The 21,686-nt window shown below is 44.1% G+C and overlaps 1 protein-coding gene across 1 annotated transcript in view; it reads right to left on the reverse strand.

The window, feature by feature from the left end:
* Window positions 1-7,725: 7,725 nt before the first annotated feature.
* The window catches only part of Rgl (Ral guanine nucleotide dissociation stimulator-like), a 150,813-nt gene continuing 136,852 nt past the window's right edge, over window positions 7,726-21,686 (reverse strand). Inside the window, exon 14 of the mRNA XM_050192046.3 lies at window positions 7,726-10,606. Within this exon, the coding sequence (XP_050048003.1) occupies window positions 10,443-10,606 (164 nt within the window). The 3' untranslated portion in view covers window positions 7,726-10,442. The remainder of the gene's footprint in view (window positions 10,607-21,686) is intronic.

Consider the following 21,686-nt stretch of genomic DNA (forward strand, 5'->3'; position numbering starts at 1 on the left):
TTTACAGATTTGCTGTCCAACCACCTTCAGAGCGTGGAGTGGAGCCCAGGTTCTTTTTCTATGGAAACTACTTAAATATGAAAGGTGGCTCCACAATAGCATAGTTTGGGCCTTTTTACTGGTATTATACAAGGCACAAAGATGTTACAAGTCATTTTGGGTCATTTTGGGACGATAGTTTTTGTGATTAGCCATACTAACTTTTGAAGAGCCATAACCCTTCAGCACCAATTTATTCTAGAATAATAAAATTTGGCACCAGGCCTTATACTGTTGCTTTAAACGTCTACCAATTTTGTACCATATTAAGTAAGTGGTTCAAAAGTTCACTTCCATGGGTATACTGGCTCTCCTTAATGGTGTTTTTGCTGCTCCAGAAGGAAGGGCATGGCTATTCTTTCTTTAAATTAACTTATGAGTGAGTATGAATCATTGACAGGTGGTTGACACCTCCTGTGACAATTTTATGCTTGACGGCAAATGATACTTTATTTGGTGCAGTTGTCCACTACAGTTGTCCACTACAACAGCGTGCATGTTTCATTTTCAGTGAAGTATGAATAGCCAATGCTCTTCATGTGTATACCTGTCAAAAAGTTTTTCAAAAGTTGCAGTTTTTCCCAAAAGATGAAGCATCAGTTGCGATAGCAAATTAGTAGACAGCTAAACGAAGTAAGGATCGTAGTTTTATTGGCCATATAAACTTGTAAACGTTTGCTTACTTACTGAATTAACAAGCATGGCGTCATGTTCATACAAGCAAACATGAACACATCTCACTCGATGACCGCGGAAATTTACTGTCAGAACGCTGGAGCGAGGAGGTACGGCAGCAGCAGTGAGCGAATTGACCTTTGCGCTGCCTCTCAGTTTCAACACAGCGCAGCAGACACGGAGCTATCGGCATTCAGCGAACTCTGTCGCTATCGCAGATCTTTTTTTCAGGATAGGGCCGGCGTGGCCACGCCATGCGCAACAGCTGCCAGAGTAGAATGCCCCCTCCCTACCCTGCCCCAGTGCCTTGCGCACGACAGAAGATAGTGCACTTCCTCCCCGCTTTCTTCCCTTGCGTGTGTGAGACTGCTCCGCCATCGTCGGCTCACCCTGGCACACTTTCACTCGCACGTACAGCATACAGCATAGAGCACTTGGTGATGATGTTATCGCCCTTGGACTTTATACGGAACATCACGGTGACAGCAGAAATACGCCTGAAGTGTCTATAAATTGCTATCGCAATAGAAGATTGACAACTGCCTAAAATGTGGCATAATTTGTTATGTAGTTACCATTAGTACTTAGTTACATGGTTGTCGCTTGCATCACCTTTATGGACAACCTTTAATTACATTTTAATTATTATCACTTCAGCTTGCAAGTTAACAAAAGTCGCATGTCACCTAGCTCTTTCAAATGAATGGACCACAACTTCTATATCATCAAATATTTCCCTTACTGCAACCTTGCAAAAACTTTTGTCACCTCTCAAGGTCCCATGGCTCTTGTCCAATTATTTCATAATATTGAGAAAGGGGCTGTACCTAGAGCATCAGCAAAACATTTCTTTGTTGGCGTTGACTATCTTCAGTAATACAAAGTACTAAGAGCTACAAAGCTAAGTTATGTGCCCAAAATTTTTGCACGCCTTGTCTGTAAAGAAATACTAAAGAAAAATATTAAGTCGAGCTAGATTCAAAGATTAGGCATCTAATAACAAATTCATCATTTGTAGCGAGGACAGAACTTTTGTAATAAAATAATGACAAAAATGGAAAATCAGAGTGCCATCTATTTCAGACTGATACCTTTCATGCGACATCGACACTGGCTGATTCACAGAGAGCGGCAGAGAGGGGGGTCACATCTAGGGATTATGTCAACTTGTCGGTTTTGGTGTGGGCAATTGATATTGAGGTGCAGCAGAGGCACCTTCAGTGGCAATTTTTTACGCAACAGTCATATATTGGCACACAAGAAACCATGATAGACTTCCAGGTGAATAATCTATCAATCAAATATTGTCCTTTAGTGATGCTAAGTTTTATAGCAATACCTCTTAGGGGATTTTCCCTTGCACGAAATGGTGGTGGCATTAAAATGCAATGCTGTGGAAAAGAAAGATCAGACACTCCAGGATTTGCCGAGTTTGTTACAACGCCACAGCAATTTAATGCAAAGCAACAGGTATGTTTGTCAGTCGTGATTGATAGCAATGGTCAGTGCCCAAATTTGCTGTTGTGGGGAGCGAGGCATTAGCAGGCATTCACCTGTTCAGCACAAGATTACCAGACATGCGCTGCCTGCTCATTTCAAGGGCTCAGTCATAAATCAGCGAAAATACATGTCGCACATTTTGATATACAGTAAAACCTCATTAATTCAGCTTTCAAGGGACTGAAAGAAATGTCCAAATTAATGAAATGTTGAATTATCAAGGGTATCAATAAAACAGTAAACAAATGCTATGTCAACACGCTATTTATTAAGTGAATGAATGAGTAAATCCAGTTTATATTTTGCACAAGAGCAGTGTGGAAGCTGTAGTTATCTTAAGAATGATTGGCTCTCGCAGTGGAAAGGGCTAGGCTTCGCAACTTCCTTCACATCGCGGCATGAACCTTCATTTGAGACACACCCGCCGTGGTTGCTTAGTGGCTATCGTGTTGGGCTGCTAAGCACGAGGTTGCGGGATCAAATCCCACCGCCACGGCGGCTGCATTTTGATGGGGCGAAATGCGAAAACACCCGTGCACAGTAGAACCTCGTTGATATTATCTTCAAGGAAACCAGAAAATAAAACGTATCAACCGAAAATTGTATTATCCAAAGCAAGCTCCAAAATGTATCTAAATAGGCGTGCTCAGTGACAAACTCAATGGTGAAGGTTCATGTGGCATCGAATGATACTGCTACGCCTAAAACGTTATGCAGACCACCATCACTCGATGCTACACAAACCAAAGCCGACTCACTTTTATTCAGCGACGTTAGAAGAGCTCGTCAGTTTGTGCTAAACTTTTCAATGTCCTTAATAAAAGTTATGTAAATAAAAAAAAAATGAAGCCGCCGTTTCCTCACTCAACTGAGCAGCGGCGCACCGCCAGTCGGTATGGCCGCACTGCTGCAGCAGCGTTTTACCGGCGGCGGCGCGCCGCGTGAGTTTTCCCTCCAGTGTGGCTGGGCCTTAACACGCTCGTGGGTCATTAGAATGTTTAAGTTAGTACACTGAAATGTAAAGCTATAAGCGTTAGAATTACTAGTACTTCTGCAGTCGTAGTATACAATTTTAGGTGAAAACTCGATCGCAATAACCGTATAAAAATACATTGCTCCTATGGAACACTGGCCGCGGGAAAAGAAAAAAGCACGTATTATCCAGAAAATGTATTATACCGAATAGTATCAACGAGAATCCACTGTACTTAAATTAGGTGCACGTTACCACAGGTGGTCCAAATTATTCCGAAGTCCCTCACTGCTGCGTTCCTCATAATCGTATCGTGATTTTGGCACGCGAAAACACTATAATTCGAGACACGCATTTCACTACCGCGCGCACATCCCGATTATTTTTTCGCCAGTATAGGCTAGTCGCCAACAGATCGTTCGTCCATCGCGATGTCGCCGCGGTGCTCTTCATCTTCGACAGCTTTGGACTGAGTCAAAACGAATTGCCACAATTGCTGCGGACGAACCCGCGGCCACTATAGACGCGATCATGGACGGCGACCTTGCGGATCTGAAGGCATGCGGCAGATGTATGCACAGAGTTAAAACGAAACTACCATTTGCCGAAACAACTGCGGACGAAACCGCGGTTGCTATCGACGCGATTATGAATGGCGACTGCGCAGTTTTGAAGGCACGCGGCCGAAGCGCGCACCGAGCAAAAACGAAACTATTGTTTTCCGCAGCCGCCGTGGACGATGGCTATCGACACGGCCATGGTTGCGCGACTACGCGGTTACGAAGGCTCGCGTAAGGAACAAGCCAAATGCTTTAAAGGGCAACTCCGGCGATTTTTCGATGTCCACTGATGTTAATAAAATTTTGCATACATGTTCTCTTATGTATTCTGATTATTTGTGCCAAACTATATGGCTGAAAGTCATTTAGGTTTCTTGAAAATGAATTTAAAAAATTGGTTGCGTTCTGTACTTATGACTTTCTACTGGCCACCCTGTGTTTGCGACGTCAAAGTCTACACCGTGGTCTACACCCCATTCTCGTTCGCTGAAGTCGTCGCTTAAATCGCCGCTGTCTATTTCGGAAACTCTGTAAAAGCTCCCTGTGTCGTGAGGAGACATCATCAGCTTCGCTTCTTTGATGTTAGCGCCACGTGTAGTCAAGGAGGATATATAAAAATTCCTTGCGTGTAGTGGGTGTACTGCGTGTTTACATTATGGTAGTATAGGTCATAACGTCATTCACTCATCGTGACGTCACACAAAGCAGCTACCCGTTTCGGTATCTCGTTTATTTTGGTTATTTAAAATTATTGATGAAGTTGTAAGCAAATTGAACCACCCCACAGGTGACAGGACCGTCAATACCATTTGAAAATGACAGTATCCTAATATGGTTAAAAAAAAAACGCCGGAGGTGCCCTTTAAGGTGCGACCCCCAAACCGCGCGCCATTTTGAACGGCTGTCTGCGACCAACGGCGACGCGGCGTGGCCCGTGGGCACCGGTTTTTCTTCGCTCAGTTCACTGTGGGTCGACGCAGTCGCCGCGAGCCGCGCGAAATCGTTTTTTATTCTATGGCCGTGCGACCAGCGCGCAGACAGAGCAATAACCATCTCGACCGCGGGTGCGTCGGTGCGCGTTGGTCGCGTCCAGTTACGTTCGTGACGTAGTGTGTGCGCGCGCTCACGCTACGTCGGTCTATATTTAGCCCTTTAGAAGTATGGGCAGCAATGGGAACTTCATTCTGGCCTCCAAGATGAGAATGGTTGCTGGAGCTATGCACTTGATTTCACGAATAACTGTTCAGAGGCCAGCAGTTTTTACTAAAGTCAACAGAAGCTGTCCGACAAAACAACTAGCAATGAACGCGGAGTTTGTTAATTCGTCTTGCTTACCAGCTTCTCTATATTGGATATGGATTTCTTGTAAACTTTGCCTAGAATGTTTTCCAATGGCAGCAACATTTCTATTTATAGGGTCAACTCACTCATTCATATGGCACTGGGTTGTACAAAGTTTTCTCAAGAGGATTATCAGCTCCTATCATCACGCAAATTCCTAATTATGTAACCTGAGACCTGGATTGGTTTAACCCTCTGCGGTCACACGCAATTGCCCAATTTGTGGTCGTTCAAGTTAGGAACCATTTCATGCATCTGGAAGCTATGCAGAAAATGATTTCAGAAAACTTGCTTATTCATAAGCTGTGCTCGAAGCACTCTCCTGAGTGGAGGACATGATTTGCAAGCAGGTCTGTAGGATCTTCATAGTCTGTCCTCTCAAGTGCTGTCATGCGAGGATGTTTGCAGATTAAGTCAAATTAAATTATCGTGTTTTGTATGCCAAAACCATGATCTGATTATGAGGCACGCCGTAGTGGGGGACTCCGGAAATTGGGCCACCTGGGGTTCTTTAATGTGCACCTAAATGCAAGTACACGGGTTCTTTCACAGCCCCCCCCCTCCCCCCCCCCCCATTGAAATGCAGCTGCCGTGGCCGGGACTTTACGTTTGCTGACCATACGAAGACGAAATATATACATCTATGGCACTAAAATTATTTCCCGATTCACTTAACTTAGGGGAATTTGGTCTATAAAACGCAAATGCAGAAAATGCTGCCATCCTGTGCACTCCACTCCAAGAATCGTGTGAATATTTCTTAAAAGCGTGAAGGAAGGAAAAGGAAGTGCTGCCTTTGTCTGGAGACATTGCACAATGCACTTATTATATGAAAAAGTTTTCGGAAGCTGGTGCTATCAACCGAAATAACAGTGAATGCGAGTACTTGCGTGTTGTGCACTACCGCACATTCGACCAGAACGCATATTTTCGCTAGTTGGATGTGGCCTGACATATGACCAAAAAGGTTGAGTATTGTATCGTTAGTTTTAACAGGTACTATCAGCGTCAAATGAAAGTTGAACAGCGGAGCGCGTGGCCCAAGCATAAGTGAAGATATAGTGCGCGCCGTCCAGTCATCACCATTGACAGGCGCGCACATCCAGTTTGGCCGCACCAACGTTACTAGTAACGTTGGGCCGCACTGCGCGATCCCCCTCTAGCGAGATAATTTCGCTTCTGTTCTGGTTCTTACATTTGAAAGGGCGAATCTAATTTGCGATGACGGTGCAAACTGCACCACGCGCACCGCTGTTCGCGCCGACAGCACTTGCGGTTTCGGCAATCTGTGCGACAAGACTCGCTGTAAACTGTAATATTTTAGCTTCATTTTTTATTTTCTCCCTTTCAAATGTAAGAACCAGAACAGAAGCGAAATTATCTAACTAGAGGGGGATCGCGCAGTGCGGCCAAACTGGATGTGCGCGACTGTCAATGGTGATGACTGGACGGTGCGCACTATATCTTCACTTATGCTTGGGCCACGCGCTCCGCTGTTTAAGTTTCATTTGACGCTGATAGTACAGCTGGCAAGATTTATTTGCCGAGGGTTCCAGGGTTTACTTCCAAGGTCTTAAAAGAATGCCAAGCTGCAAAAAAAAAAAATTAAAAAAAATGCACTATTTCGAGCAATTTTCAAATGGCCCTACCAAGTAGTGGAATTGCTTGGTAGGGCCATTTGACACTGCTGCATCATTCAATAATTTAGCTCCATTGTTCCCTTGTTAGTCCAGACCACTCATAATATTCTTACACCATGGTCCAGACTAAGTTTCTGAAAGGCAGTGAAACCAGTCTCGTGCATCTGCAGCAGCTCACGTCTACAGAGTGACAATTTTGGAGTTTTATGGAACTTAAAAAAAAAAAAAAATGCCTGTGGCATGTAGTGGGGCTCTTGTCCTTGAGCTGGATTATTCGAAGAGGTGGTCATTACTAGCACGAGAAATCGATATCTGGAAATTCATTCCAAGTGGATGAGCCTTGCAAACTCACCGGCTACAATTAGTAAATTGCAGTGTGTGCCATAAAGTAGCCATTCAAGATTAGTGGATTTTTGTTAGTTTAATGCGTGGTTCAATTTCTTGTGCAAGTAGTGTCTGCCTCTCTGAATGATAGAGTAGGGATAGAATTATGTTAGCTGCAACAGGCTATCTTAAGATTTCATACAACTTAAAAATGATCACCCTGTATAAGGCACAAGGTGTGCATGTAATGGCAGTTTCATTACTTTTGAACAAACCAGGCAAGATAATATGTGAAATTTGAGCGAAAGCAAAGCAAGCAAAAACAAATGAAAGGAAACACTTTTCAAAATTTGTATAGAAATGCAGGTCACCGTAGAACATGTCTTGAAGATGCTGTAGCAGCATTTTCAAAACAAAACAGATTGCCATGCTAACTGTGCAATGTGAAGTTTGTTAGCAGCAGGCGGACATAGCACTGCAATGCTTGCTGGCTCTTCACCCAAGTGCTCCCTCTTGTACGAGTAGGCTACTGAGCAATTTCTCCACAGCTATGCTTCAGCTCAGCAGAGTTATCTCTTGCACCTCAGGCAGTGGATACTTCCAGGTAATTACTTTTTGTGTTGACTTGCTCATATGCACTGTTCAAAATGAAGGTGAGGCAAGAAAACATTGCTGATTGTTGACAAGGTTTATTCTTTCACGCACAATGTGATGCCCACGCAATTATCACAAAGAACAAAAGGCACGCGGGGAAGTGTGCACCTAACATTTAACTGTGGATGAGAAGTGCCAGGTCACATATGCCCGGAAGACAGAAAGGGCTGCATCTGACTGCTGGCTGTTATTAATACTGGTTCCACAGCAAAACACATTCCACACCTGGTTCACGTATACGACAGTCAAGTGCAAAATGACTGCTACAAGCTGCCTGTGCTGTTGCAAACGAGCCATTCAGAAGTGTGGTAATGTGCAGGGAGCCAAAGAATATATACACTGCACAGACGCAGTGTCAATCTGTGACCTTGAGTGACTCCGCTTAATAAAACATGCAAGAAAAACAGTAAAAGCTACTTGTTGAAAAATTAAGGCCACACGAATCACTTTCCGTGTGCTGTCCAACCCTTGCAGTGGTGCGTGCCCCAAGTTTGTAAGCACACAGATGGTGGGAAGATGGGCTTGATAGCAGCAAACATACAGCCGCAGGGAGACAAAGTCTCCTGATGTATTGCATTATTGCAGACAACTTTTATAGGAAGGGTTTTGAAAAGGTTCAACATCTCTAGAACAGCTTTCCAAATATACAGTTCTGTATCCATTTGTGCCTTTCCCAAAAATGCATGATTATATTTACTACTTTTGTTCACATTCTCGAACATAGTTAAACTACATAGTACCTGAATAATTATTAGAGAGGAAAAGATATTCCTTAAAACTACAACTTAGTGTGAGCAATGCTGATTCAAACAATAATTGTACACAGCCAGCTTCACTGCATCCGAGAGCATATAGCAACGTCAACCAAATTCAAGAGTTATTCCACAACTGTGGTACTACAATAAGGAAGAAGCAACTTTGAGCTGCTTGATGCCTCTTGTTTATGTTACGTCAGAAAAAAAAAAGGAATAAAGAATTGCAGCTGTACACACAAAATATATACAATTAGCGCGAGCAGACTCTAGGCAGCAGTCGTACAAGTACAATGAAGAGCAACTTTCTGTGCTCTTTGGTATGCCGCACTTTTGCCCTGATAGGTGGCTGACTACCAATAAACAGCCTTTGGAAACAGCCCAAAGGGATCAAGAAAAAGAAACAGAAATGAAGTTGTGAAGCTCCAATGCATCTGCCCAAAAACGAACACATGAACATACACAAACAGCTGAAAATAACCAGCAATAACACCAAATATCACAGCAACAACATGAAAACAAAAGTCGTAAGCTTAAGAAAAAGACAAGCACTGCATTTTTGGAAAAAAGTTCCTCACACTGAAACCAAGAATTTTGCTTATAATGTGCCTGCCAGCTTGCAGAACTGCAGAGAGTATAATATAAAGGAGTTGGAGCTACCACAAGGCAATAGTGTAAAATAAGGGCTTAAGAGGCACTCGGGAGTGTCGATGAAAGGCCCTGCCTTCTTGATGTGTAACCAGATTGAAGTTTTCCTTCAAGATGACCACACCAACACACAAGAAACTAATACCTTCAGTTCATAAAAAGGAAGCTATAGTTCATCCTGATATGCACTAGTATTGGGGCAGGTAGTGGTAAAGTTCTGGAATGCCTCAAGTCCCGCGATTGTTCGATGTTTCCATTTTCTCACACAGTGAAAACACTTATCACTGTGTGTAGTGAGCATTGATTTTGTTGCTCTGGTCTGGAACCAGGCCAAAAATTAAGAGCAGAAAAACTCGTTAAAATGGTGACAACAATTAAGAAAAAAGAATACTATGTACAGAGGACTTAATAAGATGAAACAAAGAAAAAAAATGTAATAAGGCAGGCAAAGTTGCACAATTTGCTTAGTTGCATTGACACACTTCAAAATAGTGCAACAAAAAATAGACTCTGAAATGTAAGAACGTGCAAAATATGTTACAGCATGAAATAATAAAGGGTGGCGAAGCTTGCAGATTAACAATGGTTCCCTGCTGTTTTGCCACAAGCCACTGACCCTTGGACAGTTCTAACAACAAAAACAATGGTCAAGGGAAAATAACTTGGCATAACTGAAAAAAAGTGTTGGGCACTTAAAATATTAAATGGTGTAGAAAGGTCTTTATGATTAAGGTCAATCTGGCCACATGGAAGGAAAAATGGCAGATGAAAGTCATTATTGTCTTTTCTTACCCTCAAATTTCTCATGACTTCTGACCACAAGATGAACAATTGCTTAATAAGGATGCTGCACTACCTCGTGCTTTAGAGTGCCATAATTGCATGCATGAAGTTTGATTTACATGTCATATAAAAATACAATACTCATTGGCACACGCCATTTTCAACATGTTTTCAGAGCCAAGAAGGCACTAAGGTCAACACCAAAGTATGTTGAAATGACAAACGTCACAAATGCCATGTTTCGATGCTTTTAGACATCACAGCTGACTGCAGTAAATAACTTTCCACAATTTTGTGAGCTACATCTTTAGAAAGTTCAGCAGCAGTAAAACTTGCCCAAATTCTTTTTCAAGCAATGTATCACCAAAGGTCACCTCAAAGAATATAAGCATGTTTGATTTCACATCCCAGACGGGGTCTTTGCTGACTCAATGCTCTACAAAAGGATGACTTGTGCATTACCATGTATTGCTTAAGTTCATGGTGTCTGAACAATAGATGTTCTTTCATTTGGAGCAATGCAAGCAGTCCTTTCTGAATGGTAGAAATTGGTTCAGGTGCCACTTGGCAACTTCAACTTGAGCTGAAAGGGCTTGCGTGACTTTTTGGAGCTGACAGGGGAGGCTGGCTCGCTCTTCTTCTGGCGAAGAATGAAGTTCAGGGCATGAGCTGTGCTGAGTGCATAGAAGACATTGGCTGAAGGTGGAAAAACTATTTCTGCAAGGCAAGATATTGCAGCAATAAGCACTAGAACTCAACATACTGGAGGCTTTGAAACGTCACATTGCATTCCCACTTCAGAACCTAGGCTTAATAGTGTCCTTTTTACAAAGCTATGTACAGCCTATTGCAAAAGAAGTAAACGGCAGATGGCCATTGGCAACAATGGCTGAATGCCCTGTATTTTTTGATAGGCTGTACATGATAATGCTAGGTAAAGCTGTCATAACCCCCACATTTAAAGTGCAAATCACCTATTAATTAAATCAGAAGTCTTATCAAATTAAATCAAAAGTCTTATCAGATGTGATGAATTAAAGAGCCTGCCACTGAATGCACAACTGCTGCCAGCTGTTGGTATTAAAAAGAATAAAAAATTATTGGGTTCATGTTACACTGAGAGAAATGTATGCAGAAACATTGTACCACTTGAATATGTGCGTGACGTATTCCCCTGACTTGCAGGGATAGACAGATACACATATTTGTAGCTCATTTACAGTGAAGGCATGGAATTCTTATCCTGAGAACCACGTCATGTCTAGCGCATTTGAAATGTCTTTACTGGCAAACTTATGTCTGGGCACTCACAGATGACACCCATGCACATGATCCAATCTGAACCATAGCTGCAGAGTGGCAATTCCTGAGTTAGTATGATTCCGGTATCATTCCACATTTTCAAACACCTCAAATAGAATGATAGCACCAGTCTGGCACGAGGAATAGGATTGGAATAGGAGCCCTAGATCCCGGAATGGAGTTTGGATGAAATGGACACACAGTCCCAGAGATTTTAAGCGAGACTACAAAACCAGTAAATTTTCCAATTACACTAAACTAGACTTGACCAATTTATTGCATTTCTCAATTTTTACTCAACACGGCTCTTTAAGTACCTATATATAGGTAGATATAAGATACTGAATGACTACTTCTGCAGCAGCACTGTATTTACTTTCATCTAACCCGCACTTTTTTTCCGATAAAACGGGTCTGAAAATTGCGTGCGCGTTAGAATCGAGTACGACGCTAAATCTGCGTTACCATATTGCCATTGGCATTTCAAAATGGCCGCCTCGTACGCGCTTCGAGCCTAGCTGCCGTAGCTACCTCCATCCGTTGTAGTAAGTGTGCTTAGGTTAGTCCACCGTCTGTCTTCCCCTATTCTGCGTTTGCTCTACTAGCATGGAAGTGCCGACCACAAAGACATGCAGAGTTCATCACGATGCCGCAATTAAAAGGAAAGCGATCACGTGTGTGGAGACGGACGGAAATCGGGCCGCATCACGGGTGTTCAGAGTTCCTGAAACTTGTGTGCGGGACTGGCGCAAACAGGAGAGGTGTTCTACACTGGCGGCTGCTACGTACGGCGCGGCCACGCGGCCTCTATCTTGAAAGCGATCTGCGCCAGAGACAAGCGTCTACACATCTAGGCGCACTGCGCTGTGTTCCCGTCGCTTAGTTGGCGTCGAAGCGAGAGGCCACACAAAGGTAAATTCCCTCGCTTCTGCTACTGCACTTCCTCACTCCAGTGCTTAAAGAGTTTCTGTGGTCATTGAGTGAGACATGTTCATGCTTGCGTGCGCGTGACACCATGCTTGTTAATTTAGTTAGTAAACGAATGTTTAAAAGTTTATACAGCTGATAAAACTACTATCCTTACTTTTCGTATAGCTGTCTACTAATTTGCTATCATAATTGATGCTCTGCCTTTCGTGCGAAACTGCGACTTTTTTATTTATCGCAACTTTAGTGCATTGGGAGTAAATCTGTTTTTTCCAAATGACAGAAAGTTGTATGTCTGTATGAAAGAATTAAGTGCGCGGTACTGTAAAGGACTTCTTTCTTTAGGTCACAGCAAACGGGTGCGCGTTACAATCGAGGGCGCGTTAGAATCGAGTAAATACGGTAATTACATTAAGCAGAGTAATCTGCACATTCTACACTTACCGTGACCTGGACACTTTTCATTACAATGTTGAAGTGCATTTTAGCACAGCAACCTTTAGTTGGAGTTAACTCCCCAGTTTTAGTGAACTCCTTAACATTTAGTTAAGGAGTAGAGTAGCCAAGACTTGTGCAATTTAGCAAGAGCATGCTTCTCTTAAAACAAAGGGATGCAGGTGAAAAATGGCCACCTCGCAAACTGTTGCACCCGATGAGAGTCCATGCTGACATTGAAATCATGCCATGTTTTTTCGTACACTCTTTTTGCACACTTTTTCGTAACTGTCTCACACCTCAGTGGACACCTGAATGATCCTGCGGCAGTGAGAAAGATGCAAATGAAGAGAAAAGATAGGGAGGCAGGATAACATGCGGTCAGAGAGGTGCGCTGGGAAATGGTGCCCACTGATATGCCAGTAAATGTGCGTCACACTTCAGTGATTCCTTTGGCTCTGAGCTCATTTACTGCAACAGCAGCATTCTCCTTGAAGACCACCATCTTAATTTTGCTTGCCTGCTTCTTCCTCAAATAATTGCGCTCACCCACTACAAGGGACAGAGTAAGATTACAGTCGCTGACTGATTTTTCGGTCTCCAAAAATTCGGACATGCTCGATTATTTGGTCTGCTTCTCTGCACCGACATTCTCCCCATAGACCATAATGTATAACAACTGCCGAAAGTTCGGACACCTTGCAACCTCTCGTTTGCTTTTTCGGACACTCCTTAAGCCAACTTGATCGAAAGCACCATGCACAGACTCTGACCGGTGCATGGTTCGACTTGCTGAACGCCATTTTTGTTTTGAACGGAGCCTCCTTGCTGCCCCACGAAGTGACGCTACTGCAAATCCCTGCTCATCATCATCGTTTCTGCCTGGTTCGTGGCTACAGCAGTTCCGGTCTCAGCTTAGTAAGCCATGTCAAGACAATCCAGCAGCTGATTTGTTTGTTTCTTTGTGCACGACGCTGCTAGTAGGCCACGTTTTTCGTTTGTGCGACTGGTATCGGCGTGACGGCGTGGTGATGTTTGCTTTGTGTGCTGTATCGAGGTTGCGGTGATGCAACATGGCATATGGACACATAGCATCAAGTGTCTAATGGCACCGACAGTGCCCGCGCAGACTGTGCTGGGGAATGCCGGCAAGCGGATGCCGGGAGCCTAGGATTTGTCACCTTCCGATGTGCACCCTACTGACGCTGAAAGTGTTCTGCCAAGACCTGTGCAGTGGTTCCGGACACCGTCTCATTTGACAGTTTCACAGGTGCTCATGCTGCTGTACTGAGACGTGCAGAACTCGATGATGGTGAGATCATTCGTCAGGTTTCTGCCGCACCGCCGGACGATGACTCCGAGTCGGAAGATGACGCACCATGTGCTACGCTGCCGTCGCATACGGAGCATGCACAAGCAGTGACTGTGCTTTCAGCCGCCTATAGTGACTGTACGACCCTCTCCAAGATTCAGGCTTATCTGATTGCGCGTAAACGGAACAGCGTGCAATGGTGCATTCACAATTTCTTCAAGCCTACTGCCGAGCCCGAATAAGTGAGTGGAAATAAAGGATTTCTTTTTTTTTTAATCTGCTTTTTCGGACACCTGTTCATTCGGACATTTCCACAGTCCCTGTGAGGTCCGAATAAACGGTCAGCGACTGTATTGTGTACTTTGCTCTATTTGAATGATCAATAATTAGATTACAGGCAACAATGCTCTAAGGCGTCATTGGCCACAAAGAGTGTTTTTCATGTGTGAAAAACCTAACATTATTTGTTACATTGCTCAGACTTCAAAAACATGTTTTTTCTCGCTAGGTATGCAAGCACAAGTAGTAAACAATTCTAGAGAAAGGATATAATTTACTGGAATTGGAGGAATGGAATTGACCAGTACAGCTACATCAGGAGTGGGAATGGTTCAACTCTCACCATTCTGAGGAATTAAAAGGAGTTGAATTATGGGTATCTCCACTCTATGGACTGGAGGGCTTGCTCCTCAACTCTGGTAGCACGCATGGCCAAATTTGTTCTGTATGAACTGCTGCTCGAACTCACGGGTGGCTGACAAATTGATCAGGGCTTTGTTGCACAGTTGCCATACCCATATAGACTCAAGTCTAGCGAAACAATGATTGGACATCTCCTGCACTACTGTCCACATGAGAGTTTAAGCACACAGATGAACTAGGTATGCATGCCTGTGGATCCAAACACTGCCGCTTCAACAGCTGTCAGTGAAGCCATTAGGCCTAACCGATGTTTAAGCAATGCAGATATATTCGCTGCATCTGCACAATGCTCAGAGTGCCGACAAATCGCCTTGCTAATGCAAACAAGTGTATAGGAAGGCGCCAATGTTGTCCACAACACAGTCTTCGTGACACACCATAAGGCGGCCTCTCATTCCTGGCACCGTTCATAGATGCACATCGGTATTTTTTTGTAGCTTCGAGCAACCCCTCAAGACTCGCTTTAGATTTACACGGCAGGTGCAGAAGCGTCATGTGACCAGTACGTTGACCGCCCAGTAGCAGACATTTGCGCGGACGGCTGATGGACACGAAGAGGGGAGGGGTGCCTTGTGAATTTGCCGTAGCTCTTAATTTCAGAACCTTTGACAGGTGGCATATAACACTGAACCCAACAATGAAAAGACTCCATGCTCTTTACCATGGGCACAAATGTAGCCAATCTGCGCAGCACCAATGATGGTCAGTAGAAGTAGTTTTGTTGTAATAAAAGAGGCAAAAAGAGGTAGCAAATGAAGAAATGCGGGCATTGTAACTGCCTCACTCCTCAGTGGACACTTGAATGATCCCGCAGCTGTGAGAAAGATGTAAATGAAGAGAAAAAATAGGGAGAGGAAAGTTACAATACCAATGACATGTAGAAAATAGGAAAGAAGTACTAATGGAAGACCTACACTAAAAGAAATGCATGAGAATACATGAAATGCCAGAAATAAATGACTCTACATAAAATATACAAGAAAAAAAAATAGACAAATGTATGCACAACATCGATTTACAGCACGGTGCTGTGCACCGTGTCACTTGGCCACATAGTGTTATGCGCGATGCCAGACCCTTCTCCAGGATGGTCACCAGGTTGGCATGGTCCCTTTCGCAAGACTGCGTGGTGCTCTCTGGCAAGAGCAACGTAGTCTTGGAGTATGCTGCAAGCTCCAAGTTCCTGAAGGTAGGCAGGAGTTGGCGGCATGCAGGGTAGTGGAGCAGGAGGTGCTCTAAGCTTTCATACGCTCCACAATCGGAGCAGGCACTGGTCCTAGGGAGTCATAACTGCTGCCAGAGGGCGCCTGTCCACACACAGCCTATGCACAGGCAGAGCACGATGGCTCTTTGCTGGTGTGTGAGCTCGCTGTTGCTGATGCGCTTTGACACACGCAAAGCGGTGATCTGAGTCACGTAATGTACGGTCCACGCTTTTGTCCATCGCCCAGATTGACTTTCACGAGCTGGCGATATAACACGCAAAACCCACCTGCCCAGGAAAACACTTCTGTATTTTGGAGGAAAACTGGAAATCTTTCTTTGCAATAAAAGACTGCCACAAAATAGAGGTCCTCTATTAAACTCAAGATCTCAAAATATTCAGTATAACATAACCTCACTACTTCAGCTTCAGAGGAGAAAAAGCACTTGATTCTATTTAACCCTTCGCTTCCTCCCGTTCAGCACTCCACCGCGCCTGGTGTTCCGTGGCACATTTTCCTGCCTCATTCAGCAAGTTCTGCGCTGTAAGAAAATTTCTCTAAAATTTGCTACAGACATCGCATTTGCACAATGTCTGGTTTATGTTGTTTACAAGAAAGCTTTTGCATCATATGCACTAAAAAAACTATATATACAAAAAAAAATTAAAACATGCAAGGAACTGCAAAAGTGCATCTGTGTTTTTTGCACTTAAAATGCCTCTATTACTTTTTTACTTATCCCTTGAACACTAAGAACAGCCTGAAGGGTTCTGCTGCACAGAGGTTAGTGCTATGTGCAGAAAAAAACGAGCCCACTTGGAAGCCTGTGCGCTTATTTTGATCCTGGTACTCAGGTTGCAACAAGAGTGGAATCTGGCAAGCGGGAAGCTTTCTATTGTTTTACCATCAACTCCTGATGAAAGTGTGGACAAGTATGTCTAGTATGCAAAACCCAAAACAACCAGAAAATAGCCTGTAGTGTGCTGCCATCTATGAAAACAAATTGTCAGAAAACCCACTCTAAAGGCAGCCGGCGTAGCAACAACCACCTGCACTTTGGCCTCTTCTGGCCTGGCCAGCTCCGCGCCAGCTGCATGGTAAATGGATTAATAGATGTTCTACTGATAAAAAAAAATCCAAGACCTTCATAAAAACTGAGCTGTAATCAATGCTGGCATACTAGTTTGGTGTTCCCTTGAATAAGGGTAGACCACCATGTACATCTTGACTCCTAGATACCCAAGTTACTGATAGCTTGCAACTTTCTTGTTATGCAATGCTACAAGGGTTTTTTATTTTTCAAGGTCCAGAGTGTCAACTGATAATATTGTTCAGTGAGTGGATCAGGCGATTCTTCTCCCGAAATTTCACGGTCAACTCTATATCATCGTGAGTGAGCCTCCAGTACCACAATCTCTGTGCGACATGAGTTCCCAAGATGATGACCATCCATCACAAGAAACGCCGCGTATGGGCGCAATCTTGACGTTTCTCCAGCGCTACCATGATGGATATTTCTTGAAGAAAATCGTCACAGGAGACGAGACATGGATTTGTCTCAAAACTGAAGAAACAAAAGCGCAATCCAAACAGCGGATGCATTCTGATTCAGAGAAAGCAAAGAAGTTCAAGCAAACCTTCTCCAGTAGAATGTGTATGGCTACTGTGTTCTGGGACAGCAATGGCGTTCTCTTAGTGGAATGCATGGAACGTGTCACAATCATTACTGCAGCCTTCTCTAGTGCGACTCTTGAATGTCTACGAAAGGCAATTCAGAACAAGCAAAAGGGAATGTTGTCATCAGGCACTGTCCTCCTTCATGACAATGCGCGGCCGCACAGTGCAGCTGCAACAAAAAAAAGTTCTTGTAGCACTTTCAATGGGAAGTGTTAGATCACCCACCGTACAGCCTGGACTTGGCTCCCTCCGATTACCATCTCTTTGCACACATGAAACGCTCGCTAGGAGGACAGGAGTTTTACTGCTGACAACGAACTGCAAACCAGCGGACAGCATTGGCTGAAAGCACAGCCAGCTGCCTTCTATGACGAGGGTATAGGAAAATCGGAGCGGCCACTATGTAGAGAAGTAGCGGGAAAGTCTATCTAAATGTTCCAAATAAAACAGTTTTGATTTTCACTGTGGTTTTCCTCTCCACGACAGATCGCACCTAGAAAAAAAAAAATAGCCCTCGTAGTAGACTCCCGAGCATGTGCAGCACCGTTTTTCGTTGTACAAAATTTGTGATAAATTTTCTGATATTGACTATGCAATTCGATATTTGCCTTTTTTTTGTGATTCAATATTCAAGATATACTACATCGAACCTCAATATAACGAAATTGTACTTACAGCAAAAAACTTTGTTAAATTGCAAATTTTGTTAATTCGAGGTTTTAAAGTGTCCACATTAAAAACAACTTTGTCCACATTAAAAACAACTTCAAAAATTCCCAGAGCATTCCTGGTGGACAGAACTGTGTTAGTAAGCACTTATAAACAAATTGAAAGAAGATCGGGCCATAATAGCGCGGTTATGAGCTCCAGCACATGCGGTGCTGGTTGTGGCAAGAGCAATGCATCAACGTGGCTCACGGCGTCCGAGATTTAGACGTGTTGCGTTGCACGGCGCCATAAATTTCTGACGCCACAGCTGACCGCGCTTGGTGGCCGCAGCCGGTGCCCACAAATTAAAAGCAAAAGTAACAAAATACAGATACAGTAAAACCTCACTAAACTGTACGCACTTAAACAGCAGTTTCGTTTTAAAAGTAGTAAAGTCAAATCCCCGACTCATTGGCCATTAAACATAATGTGTTTTGTATCCGCATAAACCGTACCAGCTTACTGCGTACGTATCAGTTAACACGTAGTGTTTCCACTTTTCGTCGCGCAAACACGGCGATGCGTCGTCTCACTCGGAGAGGCCAGGCAGAACAACAAAGCCTTAGAGATTGCAACAACGGCCTCCAAGCGCCCTGTGCATTTGCACGTGAAGCCACATCAACATCATTTCGGCGCAGTGCCAGAGACCGTTGTAGCGTCGTGCAAACGAGGACTCGCGTCATGCCAAAGCTCGGATAAAAAACACGCTGGGTGCTCAGCATAGAAGAAAAATGAGACATTGTTCGTGCTATCGAATGTGACACGAAGAAGTCGACGCTGGCATGCGACAGGGATCTACTGTTGACTACAGTGTGTGGTATTTGGAATGCGAAGAATTTGCTCGGCAGCACTGCTGTGACCGCGAAGAGATGTCGGCTACGAGGTTGGACTCTTCGCCATAGTTGCCTCTGTTGTTGCCGAAGTGTTGACTAGCGACAGGGATGAGGACGACATGGAAAGCGACAGCATGGGTGATTCAGGCCTGACAGTGGCAGAAGCTGCGCATTAAGTCAGCCTCATGAATGCAATCGTCATGACAAGAACAGCACCCCGCAATGAAAAAGGCGCCCAGCGACTTCTGCAGTGCTACCGCGCATGTGCACGGAGAATACGTAATGCCAACGAGGAATCTGCCATGAGAGTTTGCCGAGAAGAGGGGGCTGGCCGAAAAGCTGGCTCGCAGCTTCGGTAAGTTCGAGGCCGCTGTTGTCGCTGCTAGGCTGCCATGGCATAAAACGAAAATAACACTTCAGTCGTGCGAAGTGAATAAATACTGCATGTTTTTTCCCCCTTTCATCACACTCTCTCAGAGTTCTGTTTTTTACAGGTAAGTGGGCTATCTCATGCTAGTTCGGTTAAGCAGTACTACCGTTTAGTACATACTTTTTCCGAGCTCCAGCCAACTACGGTTTAATGAGGTTTCACTGTATTCGTCCTGAGAGAAAAAAGAAAATCCAGTTTCACCAGGAAGGTGGATATACCTTAGATATCTTTAAAATGCAGAAAATCTAGGCACTTTTTACCAAGTAAGGTTCGTAGGTTTATCGGTGTCCCGCGCACTCAGGCGTACATTAAGGAATACTGACACAAAAATTTCGATCTGGTTTTTTTCTGCTTTAATAAGTAGCTAATGACCCAGTAGTCAAGGCACGAAACCTCATTTACTTCAGAACACGACAGGTAATTACTTGAAGTCTTGTTTGTTGCAACCAGTCCAAGTTTCGGTTTCAGAGAGCAACAAGATGGGCGGGAAAAAGAATGTAAACAATTCTGGGCACGTGATCGCAAAAACATCTGATGTATACTCTGACACACATGCTGGAGCATGAGCTTTGTGTTGCTAGTTTGTATGCTACGCCTGCACATGCTTTGCGATGTCCTCGTCACCACCGTCATTATCGTCACCGCCGTTTTCGTCGTCCAGCGGCGATGATTTCCTAGAGGCGGGTGTCCCCCTTCCCCTTGTATGCTTGTTCACGTTATTGCGCGTTCACTCCCTCCCCATCTCTCTTGTGCAGAAGGAACAAGCGGCCGGGACCACCGCCATGTTTTACGTAAACTATGTAAACCATGCAAAGATGGTAACATTAAATCTGAGAAATAGCATGCGTATGCTAAACGCTATGGGTCGTTAAGCATTCTGCGCGTGTACATTTCGAACTCGCTATTCCGCTAAGCCCGCTATTACGCTGAAAAAGTAGCAGTTTCGCCTGAAAGGCAAAGCATTGTTTGCGATAGCAAATTAGTGCACAGCTATACGAAATAAGGATAGCAGTTTTATTGGCCGCAGTGGTGGAACAGCCATTTCATCTTTCAGCGCAGGTCCTGGCGCAGGCAAAAAGCCAATTTAATGCAGCGGCAAGCACTTTTGGCACAAGGTCCAACGCCTGTGTGCTTACCATATACCATGCAAATTTAAACTGATATAGTCTATATGTTGCGGAGATGGGTTTGCTCGAGGCTTCTCACGAGCACAGTCAGGAAAGGACGCGATGCCCCTTCACACCACGACTTAAAGGGTGCTACGGCTGGGTTTGTCGATACAGAGCTGAGAATTAATTCTTTCTGTACCACACCTATTGGGCATTGTTAGCCCACTAACGATGGTTTGAAATGCCAGTTTTGAGTGTTGCTGTGTTAAGGTACCTTGTTTTATCGCTTGTGGTTCCACTTCGACAAGAAAATTAGTATTAAATGTTTCACTGAATATGCTGTGTGAACGTGCATATAGTGAGCTTGGCGGTGTAGGTGTGAGCTTCGCCTAATTATGTCAATCAATCTCCGAATATGCGCTTGTGGGTCAGGACACATTAGCAGTACATGGTGTGGTTCACGAGCTTGTTCTAGCAGGTCAAGAAACGAGCACAACAATGTCAGCATTCAAAGGCGAGTTTCTATGACGTGCTTACGTAGCCGAATGTGTGAACAAGCATCTGCATTTATGGGCGTACAGTGTACTGAACTCTGTCGGACTTCAGCAACAGCCCATATTACTGCTGCGACTTCTTACACATTGCAGTGGAAGATGAACAGCTTATCACCACGGTATTCCACAGGCTGGTGTAAAAGCATAATCGCATGTTGGCAATTTTGACACTATTCATGAAGATGCGCAGGCCTGAAACTGCGACGATCAAGCTGGAAAGCTGGACATCTGGCTTACTGCTATTCGTTGCCCCTTCAATCAGTTGATTCTAGACAACTAGAAAATGTTGCTGGTAAAATGGTGTGTTAGCTAATATGACTAACTTTTCCGCATTTCCGAATGACGGTGACGTCATCACAAAAAAGCTTCCCCTTCTGTAATTAGGGGCGTGATCAAACTCTCGAAGTTATGTGCTTGAATAGTTGCGATTGCAACATTTTGAATAGAATGCAGCTCAGCGTCATGTTCCGTTGACGTTTCATGCCCAGCGCACTTCGTTAATTTTGCATTCTTAAAAGGCTATGTCCCAGATGCAAGCTGCACGCAGTCAACTTGATTACAAAACAACCACAACAATGTGTGAACAACGTGTCTGTTTATGCA

This window comes from Dermacentor andersoni, chromosome 1 (assembly GCF_023375885.2).
Source record: "Dermacentor andersoni chromosome 1, qqDerAnde1_hic_scaffold, whole genome shotgun sequence".
Taxonomy (NCBI): domain Eukaryota; kingdom Metazoa; phylum Arthropoda; class Arachnida; order Ixodida; family Ixodidae; genus Dermacentor; species Dermacentor andersoni.